Source organism: Arctopsyche grandis, chromosome 5 (assembly GCF_051622035.1).
Source record: "Arctopsyche grandis isolate Sample6627 chromosome 5, ASM5162203v2, whole genome shotgun sequence".
NCBI classification, from domain to species: domain Eukaryota; kingdom Metazoa; phylum Arthropoda; class Insecta; order Trichoptera; family Hydropsychidae; genus Arctopsyche; species Arctopsyche grandis.
In genome coordinates, this window is record NC_135359.1 from 17,203,356 (window position 1) to 17,215,376 (window position 12,021).

Sequence of the window (12,021 nt, forward strand, 5' to 3'; positions counted from 1 at the left end):
CGTAGATTGTTAGGCGTATTCTAGAAATGAATAAATCCAATTTGGCGCAACTCGCCCGCAGGAGAAGACGATGATTGAATTCCAGTACCGAACTCGTAATGTAATCATAATATAATGATAATTATACACGCGTACTCAACTTACATGTTGGAAACTTTTCGAATTTGATTCAAGTGCCCGATGCCTTCTTAAGGATTCCTTCGAGGAAAATTTTCCAACTATTTCACGAATGTCAGTAAGCCGGTTAAATATCCACCCACTTTCTACCGAAATCGAGTGGATTTCTCCGACCGTACCCTAAATTAGACTTGATTTACTTTTCCGGCGAACGGGCCCCCTCTGTGTAATGTAATGAACAAGACAAATTTAATACAAGTCTCGATTCGATAATAGGATTTGCCTCGCATCAATGTCCGACGACACGCCATTTTGAAACGATACTTTTTGAATTCTACTTTTTTCTAGTGACCCAAACTCATTTCATTTAAATTTATATCACCCAATCTCTCATCTGAAAGTCTTCATTAAGCCACTATCGATTAAGTAATGTGAGGCTACCTAAATAGCCATCATAACGCTTTCATAAAATTGTGTTCCCATTTTATCGCGGTGTTAAACGAACGTTGTATTATGTATATTGTTTGTCTATGATAAATGTTGAACGTTTTCCATTATATAACAGCTCGTGTGACTCTAGGTGGAAATTTTGTAACAGGATGAACGTATCAAATATGAATTAAATACATGTTTACCCTTATTATGGGTCTGATGATTTAAATTAATGAATCTAAATATTAAAAAAAATGTATATCAGTTGACAGAATATTTCATTCAGGGTTGAAAAGTCTTAGGTTCAAAATTTATATTTGCTAGCATTGATGAAACAAATTTTTTTGTAGTTGCTAGCATTAATGCAGTTGTTGATGAGATGATGATATATTCAGATTATTAATAATAAGTTGAGATATTTCATAAAATATATAATTGAAATACTATTGAGATATTTCATAAAATACATAATAATAAATCACTGAAGCTTCTTATAAATATTATTTTCCATTTTTGCCTTCATGTGTTATATTTTATATACACATCTTTCAATTGATCCGCTTAATTTTAATGCATACTTCAATGTATTCTCTTATTTTATTTCAACGAATCATGCAAACTCGTCTTAACCGAAATTCGAAATTAATTTTGATTACTTCACAGTGACATCAAAAAATATCCTGTGATACGAATGAAATTGAAAAAAGTCAATATTTTTCTTTAGTTTGTTATATATTCAAGAGGTAGTGTCAAGTGTTGGCACCAAACACAAACATAACATAATTGAATCAGTTTCTAAAAACGCGTGGCGATTAAGTGGTTAAATTAAGTGGTTTACCGAAAATGGTCCAAAGGGTCGTTTTGGTATAGATCACTGTGAAGCAAAGATAAATACTATCATACAATTTCAATGAGATATGTATGTCGAAAGTGTTGTTTTGAGACGACGTGTTGGACCGTGTGCCATGCATGTGTGCCATGAACGTCAGATTTTTTCTATATGTTTAAAACTATCTAAAAAAAACCCTCGTGCCACACGCACCGCTGTGTGATTTCATCCTAGCTGTTGTCAATTTCTATTTTCAACCATTTTTTTTGCTCTCCTGCTTTCTCAGACAATGGAGAGGTCTATTGTTATTTTATGGGAGCATCCTCGCCGCCTAAGTCTGGTTATAAATAACTAATTATTAATAACTAATTCTAACTAATCCATTCTTATTTTATCTCACTTCCCTACAATTATCGAAATATTCATAGAATATTTTAGCTATACAGATGTATGCATAGTACGGCTATCAAATATTCGAATTATACGAACGTTGAATATCGAATAGGAAGCTTTAAATTATTTAGATGAAGTTATAGAAAGGTCAAGATATTATTAAAATTTCAACAGAATCCAAACCTGCTATTACTATACCTGGAATTAAATGTGCTGTAGATTGGAAATAAAATATAATTTCGTATTAAATTATTCGAAAACACAGATTTTAGACTCTTAATGCATTGTCATACATAAGTTTGATGAAAAATATAATATTCCAAATTCTAATATACCAAGCTAATTATTGTAAAAAAAATGTTTGCAAATTCACTTTAATTTATTCTATTTATTATTATAATTTACTAGTGATTTTACCCGGTTTCGCTCGGTTTTTGTAATATAAACAGCTTAAACATGGCTAATCTAATAGTAAACATTCATTTGTTTTTTTTATTAAATTTATTTGAACCGAAAAAAAATTATATTCAACAATATCGATATCGTCATCAACTATAGAACTTTTGATTTGTTTTCGAAGCTCCCAACCTAACCTTACATACATATGTAAATTAAACCTTACTTAGTTACATACAAAGTCTCTTTCGAAATTATATATTATATTTTAAAATATATCAGAGTGAATTTGTGCACCTGTGAACTTTCAAACGCATGACCACAAATGTGGTTTCTCTGAAATGTTTCAGCAGTATTTTGATATTCAAAAAAATTACCCGTTTTCAATATGGGATAATTTTCCTGATTCGGTGAAAATAATGTAATTATACGAAAATACACGTTGACAATGAAAATCAAGCGAAATTGCATGGATGTGCATACATAGATACAGATTACGTTTGCATTTTCCAAAATCGTCGGATAGTTCAGTGTGTATATGTAGACAATATCAGTGTCGTTCGGTTTTAATTAGCTTCGTCAGCGATAGCCTCACTCCCGTTTTCCCGGTGTTATTAGCGTTCAATTTCCCTGACGCTAATTCGGTTACGAGAGAACAACTTTGCAAATTTGAGAACCGCAGCTAATGACGCTTTAATTTTCCACCGATAAAACCGCATGTCGCTGTTTCAAACAAGCGACACGTCCTTTGACAACACAAACACTATGGTTACTAACATGTAAAAATTGTCATTAATGTAATTAACAACCAAATTGTCGTTCATTGTTTCAGATATGCAACGATCAAGCAGCGAGGAAATGCCCGGAAAATTCACTATGGATATCCTCGCAGATGTGTTTTATATAAACACAAACACGCGTTGCAAGTCGATTGTGATTTCGAATAAAAAACATGTCGTCGCGATGAGATTCGTTACCAATAATGATGCTTTGATAAAATTCTGAATATATTTTCATACACGAGCATTATCTGAATTTATAATACGTACGTATTGTATGAGTTGGCATAGAATTAACTATTTTTATAGAATTTTGAATGTAAGCCTAATGCGTAGTTTACAATACGAGTAAATAATAATACAATCAGAGAAAACGAGTCCGGAATGGTATCCTTGGCATTGAGCATACCACTGACTATAATAACTGTCTTGGGACTACTCCTCAACGGCTACATAATAGTGGTCATCATCATCACAAAGCAGGTAATTTTACAAATTAATATATTTTTCTTTTATCTCACAAGGTCTATGTATGTATGTATCTTCAACAGATTTTCATCGATTTAATATTGTAACGTTGAGATTAGGGGATTGGTACTCGTCGACCATTGGTTTACTGTCACTGATCACCTGATCTCGCATTCACGCCAAAAAGGCCTCGCCGTATACAACAACCAATAAGATCTCGCGACCCATCGACCAATGATCTCTCTGTACTGAGAGTACAAATATTCGGGTTAATATACATACATAGGTACAAATATAACCCTGTGTACATATATAAATATTCGGCGGATCTTTTCCGTGATTCCCGAGGAGCCGCCAGCTCGCACAATCCCCGTGAGTCCGATCTTATCCAACACGACGGATAGATAGCTGTGGGAGCTTGCTCCTTGAAACTACCACATAATCATTACCCACTACTACTCATTCAGAGCTGGATCGACAGTATTTTTATTTTTCCATGATGCCATTACGGGTTTTACCCCTGAGCGACACCTATGAGCCAGAGGCATAGCTCGGTCGTTAAGCTTCTGTCTATCAGAGAGGCGCCGGGTTCGATCCCATGAGCTGACCTCGATCGTTTCCTATCAGACTTGGCCAATTTCTCTGATTTCATTGTTGAAACGGTTCCCGATTAAATTGGCTAAAAAAAACCTTCCTACTACTATCTCACCACTATTTGAGTATGATGAATGTACAACATAATTTATGTACAACGCATAGATGTCTCCTAAATTACGAGTTTTTAGTGTCATGTAATTTATTGGCTTGTGTAATAAAAATGCTGCATTGTTTGTAATTGGCCAGGAAGGCGCATTGGGGTTTACCTGTAAGGTTTTCCTGGGACAAAATGTAATATTTAGACATATATATATATATATATATATATATATATATATATATATATATATATATATATATATATATATGCACATATAGGGCACTTTTCTTTACGACAATTTTCCCGTGTGACGAATTTTCGTAGCGGCGGTTATCCTGGTAGCGATTCACATTTGGGATGTAATCACCGAACCAAAATTTGTACATGAAAATTATAAATAATAAATTTGAAATCACATTAAAATAGTGGTAGGATGGTTTTGCCAATTTGACGAAGAACCGTCAACGAAGAAATCAGATAAATTGGTAAACTAAGATAGGAAATGATCGACTTGGAGTCACACATCTATGTCTGACTATCGGCACTGCATAAATAATACGACTGAATTTTTAATCAAGGTCAGCCCAGGGCTTGAACCCGGGTACTTTTCTGTGGTTAGCGGTAACGCAAACATTGAACTATGCGGTTCGGTAGTGTTTTTAAAATATTTAATTACTATGGTGCCATTACAGTTGCCCTTAGCAACACCTTTGATTTTAAACTTGTAAATATGTATTTGTACATAAATATGTTGCATGCGTTAATTTATGTTTAAACTTGTAAATATGTTGCATGCGTTGCAATGCTATAATAACGCATGCAACTCCCGTTCCCGTTCCCGTTCTCGTTCCCGTTCCCATTTGTCGGAAAAACGCAGGTAGCAAACACATTTGAAATTATTGCATTGCAATGACACTCATTCCCGTTTTTCCCGTTTCCGTTCCCGTTTTCCCCCGTTTTTTTTCTTAGTAATCTTCCCGGACATACACACAACAAATCCTGAAAGTTTCATCGTAATCGGCTCAGTGGCTTAGCAGCCTATTCGAGACACACACACAGACATTCATTTTTATACATATATAAATATAGATATTCAAACAGTGGTGGTTGGTTTACCAATTTGACGAGGAATCGCATATATGTACATATGTGTGTACATACATACATATGTGCTAGAATGAAACAGTACGCATTTTTCTTACCTCATCCGCAACAGCCTCATCCTTAATTGATTTATGATAATAATTATATTTTTTTTGGTAATTTCGAATATTATTAATGATGCATTTAAATTCACTAATTCATATTAAACGTCGTTTAGAATGCTTATTATATGGTAAGTAACTCCATAATTAAGTTACCGCTACCACATAATGACAACATGTCATTAACAGAAAGAGCTCATTTGCTCAAAGTACCTGATAACATCCCTACTAGGTTTGCTCTGAAAGTTGTAATTCGCGTTTCTTATTACACGATTATGTATCACGGCGTAAAAGTGCGTATAACACGCCCTACAATATACAAGTATGCAAAAATCGGATCGAAAACAGGCCAATAAAATTTTACGGCACGACAGAGAAAAGAGTTTTATGACTCCGTGATTTTCATAATTTATAAACTTGGTCTCGGTTGTCATTCGAGTCGTCGTCGTCGTTTTTATTTCATGTTTTTTTTCCGTCGTGATAAAAGGGCACGGATATAAAGTAGATAAAATTACACGATATCTAACGTCAAAGTCGGGGCGGGGTCGTTTAGTACTACCCCCATCTCTTTTTTGTGTACATTGTGGCGTATGGACGGATATTTTCCGGTTGCTGGACGACAAATGACCGTCGTACGACCAAAAACAAACAACGTCCAATTAAAAAATAACGGGCATGGCAGTAGACGTATGTTGCGGTCGAGCAAACATGTGTACTATGCAGAAACTTGAACGTGGGCAAATAAAAAGTAAAACCATAACTAATATTAAAAATAATTTCTCATACATCATATATGTATGTACTTTAAATATCAAACGTGATACACATACGTATAGTCTGCTGAATTTCAACAGTTCATTGCAAACTAATTGGCATGTTTCAAAGCAAAGTTATCAATGTCGGAAACAGGGTCATATCCATGCATCCACATACATACATATATACATAGGTATATTATATATTGTATATGTGTATATGTACAGCGGTGAGCATGTACGTATGTGTATAGCAGCCAGCCAGCAGTTTGGCTTTGTGGTAACATATATATTTATTTATTTTTTTTACATACATATTATACAAATATACCAGGAAGGCTTAACAGGTAAACCCCAAATGCGCCTTCCTGGTCTACATAATTATTACATAGATACATGTTAATCTAAACAATATCTGACATCTATCGTCAGATATTACAAATATCGTATTAATACGATAAATAACGATGAATACTTTCAATGTAACAATACGATTTTTTTATATTCGATAAACAACCACAGAGACATATATGGTGAGCAATATGGCGAAACCTAAGATATAACAATAACTAAAGGTTCGCAACAGAAAATTGGGAAGGAAACGCCAATTTTACAGGAATCGTTTCAATAGCCCCCTTTACACAGTCGTTCTATCGCGCGTTCTCAGGAGCGTGATTTCAATCAGACTAGCCAAATTTGAAAGAGACGGGAGGGGGGAGGAGGGAATGTCGATTTTGCTGGAACTATCATACCAATTAAGTTAGATAAATTGTCAAATTCTGACAGGAGACGGTTGAAATGTATTTAATAACCACCCAGGTCTTACTAGCAGTGATAGACATACGTACAAATAGTCTTCGATAAAATCGAATAAACACTTCATTATTTATTCGACGTTTAATACACGACTAAAAATCATTTAGTCTTTTATTAAACGTCGAATAATATAAAATAAGAAATGAAAAAAATAACGGCTGAAATAGAGCTGTTATTCCAAGTCGGATATCATTCTCACACTGACTGCTGAGCGCGGCGCGTACTGAACTCCCCCTATCTCCCTCGCAACTGTGAGGCACGTGTACAAGGGGTTCCCGCAAAAATAATTATTTCCGTTGATATTGATCAATGTTTTTGTTTCAATGATATAATTCGAATCATAGAGATTTGGATTAGGAATACATAAAATATGAAGACCCTGCATTCAATATAATTAAAGACATAAAATAAAATATATAAGTCCTGGTCACTCGCTATCCATCACAGTGCGGCAAGTTTTGACTTACGCATGTTATATTTTATAGTATATTTTTCCACAAAAATCATTTTTTATGTATTTAAAAGTAACCGTTACGAAGTTCTGTATGGTCTGCAACCTTTACGGAAATTCAGTTGATTTGAAATACATAATATAAATACACACTTATTATAGATTTTTAGCTGCTTTTTCTTTCAAATATTATAAAGGTAGGTTTATATATACATATGTATATACAATCGTCAAGTAATCACCAATCGTATAGTACCAATCGGTGATCATCAATAACATATACATAGGTAGCTTACTCACCAAATCAAGTAAAGTTACTGAATAAATAAATACAGCCTCATTTAAAGTATGTCTAATATAATTAATAGAAATCATCGTATATGTACATATGTATATTGTGATTTATTTTGGAAAAAAAAATAAAGCAATATTACAATGTAGGTATACGGTATATTACTTTATACCGTATTCCCATGAGATGAGACAAATGAAATATATTTATATATATTTATAGTACGCAAATAGAATACACAACATGTTGACGTGTAAAATCCCTTGTCATTTTGCGAATCAGAATATGAAAAACACCTAAAAGACCGTGCCCACTATCAAAAACATTTCACCGGTTGAATTTTTATCTCCGATGTTTCTATGTAGATATTTAAAAAATTACAAATGCGTTACTTTGAGTTTAGCAACCAATTTTGACGGTTCGAGCCGAACTAAAAGATGTCAGATATAAAGTTACATCGAAAAATGGCGCGGAAAGTCTCAAAGTCAACGCAATTAACGAACGTTGGCAGTTAAGTCTCGTTTCAGTTAAGACGGTATCGGTTGCTCGTCGAAATGGACCTCTTATTAACCCTTTTCGTGACATTCGGGACACGTAAAAACCACCGAGGGGAAGAATGGATGGGCAGGGAAGCGTATCGCGTTCTGCATTACAATCACGTTTCCTTCTCGTGTCGCACCAAATGCTTCAAAAGCTCCTTGCCTGTCGATAAAAATAAATATAGTTCTTTGTGACGAGTCCTTCGTCAGTGTTGAAACATCTCTCGACTGAAGCATGGGGGACACCTGTGACAAGAGATCGGACCGAACAAAAAGCGAGCCACTTCAACTATAAATATGAAGCATCAAAATCTTGAGTTACAAGTGAGTAAACTTGACCATCTTGAATCAATGGCGTGAAAGTGTATCAAGTTTAAGAGGGATGTATAGAAAAAAAATCACCACTTGTTTGTTTAGTATTATTGTTTATTAACACTTGAAATACATATCTGCTTATCAATATATCAAATATACAAAAGGAATGTGAAATTTACCTACATATACACAGTATGAGTATTATTTGTATATATGTATAATTACATTTAAATTTCATTAAGCTTTAAATCAAAAATTAAATTTACTTATAATAATATAAAATCAAGTACTTTTCATGATATTTCACACAATGTTTATTTTGCATGAATTAAAATACATATTTCCTAAAACGAGTTAAATATTTGTTTCATTTGGGCGGTATTTGTCGAGTTTAATTTCAATCAGTGAACGCACAGTAAATAATTCTCTACGACTGATAAATAATTAAATATTTACATTGGACGAAAATCTCGGGCTATCTTTATTCTTATTTTTTCTCGTGGGAATAAATAGCTCGTATCCTGCCACTGAGGAAACGATATTTTTTTCGAGGAAAACGCTATGACCCTGACGAAGGTTCATTTAAAACCCATTATTGCGAGTGGTTCATTTGTGGAAGATCCTCCATCTTTTTTATTTTATTTTTGGAGTCTCGCACTCCTCAACCTTCGTCAAGACAGTCGGATGATAGAAAAAGGAACGACAGTCGTTCCGCTTGGCCAATAAGTCGAACATAAGACCATTGAAAATTGCCATATTGGAGATTAAGTCTGGGAGCTTATTTTTAAACAGTGGTACGAGTCGGAATGTAAACGTCATCAAAACCATTTCACATTACATTTACAATGGTTTGGAAAAGAGAACAAGGGGATGAAAAGATTCTTGTATCATATAAAATTACTCGTGTACAAAATACGACGCATATAAAATATAAATTATAAAAGCTGATGAGTATTAGTGGTGTTAATTTCAAACCAGGTAGATTCAAAGTTATATGAGTGTGCTTGAAATGAATTACTGGGAAAATAAAGCCTGTTCAAGAGGTTAACAATATAGCATTTAAAACCACGTTGGATGTTATTGTATACATATAAAAAATTTGACGAGGGTTTAACTAACCAAAGGCAATGTAATCCGCAAAATTCTTACCAAGGAAATGTATATTTTCAGCTTGAAATATAACCAAGGAACGTCTGAAAGCACTCTTCCGGTCGAAATGGGACACTTGTAGATCCGCATCCTTTGGAGAATAATAACTAGACGGCTAGCCGCATGCATGGAGGAAGTGAAAATGTTTAAAAAAATAATATTCAGGGAAAATAAATGTTGATTTATTAATTTGCTCAAATAATACTGCAACTTGGTAATTATCAAAGTTCGTTCATTTAAGAAGGCTAGGTGTAACATATTACTAATAATATAATATATGGCACAATGCCTCGTCTCGTCTATGTTATCGAATTTGTACATCACCGAGTATGGTTTAAAATACAGTCGTGCTTATTAATTATTCTGGAGGATTTTCCCGGAATATGGACGTGCAGAATGGTATGCAGACCGATAAAAGACTTGAAAAAGGATCCGGGTACTAAGCCTGGATTTGATACTGAATTGTATAATACCTAACATTAATGGAGATTATAAAACAGAAAGATTATCCCATAGAGCTTATATCAAAAAAGGAAGTATATACATACCTATATGTATATATGTACATACATAAATATATTGAGCAATAAAAAAAAAACAATTAAGATAATCGCGAAGACTCGCCTTGAAGCTGTGGTCTTTTTATGTGTATAATAAAATGCGTATATGAATATGATAATTCATATATTCATCGTTCAATCATTTAAGTAACAGGTTGTTTGTAAATTTACACGAGTCGTCCGCAAACTTGTCGCTCTGTGATGGATAGCAGGTGACCAGGACTTGTATTTTATTTTATTTCTCCAAATATACTTAATGCAGCGTCTTCATATGCTATGTATTCCTCATAAAAACCTACATGATTCCAATTTTGCCATTACAAAATAAAAACATTGATTAATATCAACAGAAATAATATTTTTTGCGGGAAATCCTTTGTACACATGCCTCACAGATGCAAGAGTGAGGGGGAATTCAGCACGCACTGCGCTCAACGGTCAGTGTGAGAATGATATCCGCCTTGGAAGACAGGTCTTTTTCAGCCGTCATTTTTTTATTTCTTACACTTATTTTATATTATTCGACGTTCAATACATGATAAAATGATTTTTATAGCTAATTACAATCATGAACCTCACAGATTTTATATTATTTTAATTTAAAACACTGGACACTTGTCCAGTTAACAATGGACATTTTTAAATGGACGAGTCCAGCACAGTAAAACAAGTGCCAAGTTCTGTATTGTACTTTTCAAAATATCCAGAGTCCAGCACAGTAGCTAGCCGATTTTTTTAGGCAAGCGTTTAAATTTAAATGAATGTACTTTTAATACCAATAATATTTATATGTATATGTATGTACATACATATCAATGGCTTGGTGCACAGATATTGTATGTATGTCCATTTTTGGATTTGTATTTCATTTTAAGTTTGCATCGAATTTTAAGTTTATGCTGGAATTTTCGAGATTTTATAGTTGTCGTATACATAAATTCGATACAGATTTAAAAATGGACATACATTATCTGTGCACTAAGCCATATAAGTCAGCAGTATAGGTCGGTCGTTAAGCTTCTGCTTAGCGTCGAGAGGCGCCGGGTTCGATCCCATGAGCTGACCTCGATTGAAAAGAATTTTTCTGAGTATATCTGTAGTGCTGCTGGTCAGACCTATCAGAGTTTGCCAATTTTCTCTGATTTCATTGTTGAAACAGTTCCCGATTAAAAATTGGCTAAAATCCTTCCTACCTACTATGTCACCACTATTTGAGTATGATTAATGTACAATAAAATGTATGTACAATTCATAGATGTCTCGTTAATTTGCGAGTTTTCAGTGTCTCGTAATTCAGCGACTTGTATAATAAAGTGTAATAAAATGTATTAAAATGTAATAATAATAAAATAAAATATGTACTTATATCAAATTTCTGCGTGTTAGAATTAAAAAATGCAATATGCATAACGTGAATACGAGCCGTATACATTTTGGAATATGAACTTTAATATGAAATGTCGCAGGTCATATTGCTTTATTCAAACTGCATAACAAACATGTACATGCATATGCACTCGGAATGAAATATTTGCATATATTCCTTTTTATTTTATTTTATTCCTATATGATTCCTTTTTACGTGCAATATTAGATTAGAAGTTCTCTCTTACTCTCGTTGTCAGTGTAGAGTAGAGTCTACACATCCTTTCCAACCAACAAATCGGTAAGTCGAGTGGAGGCCTTGGGGCCGGAAATCGATCTCCGGCATGCTCTATCTCGTCTCTGGTCGTCTTTATCTGCATTATGGCCGATTATTACGCTCGAGCACCGTATCTTTACACAATGGTTTTCAGATTTTAAAAGCTGAAGATTACGCGCTCAGACC

The 12,021-nt window shown here is 33.9% G+C and overlaps 1 protein-coding gene across 1 annotated transcript in view; it reads left to right on the plus strand.

Moving 5' to 3' along the window:
* LOC143911975 (uncharacterized) overlaps positions 1 to 12,021 on the plus strand; it is a 104,800-nt gene that overhangs the window by 71,962 nt on the left and 20,817 nt on the right. The window contains exon 3 of the mRNA XM_077431080.1: positions 3,000 to 3,429. Within this exon, the coding sequence (XP_077287206.1) occupies positions 3,331 to 3,429 (99 nt within the window). The 5' untranslated portion in view covers positions 3,000 to 3,330. The remainder of the gene's footprint in view (positions 1 to 2,999; positions 3,430 to 12,021) is intronic.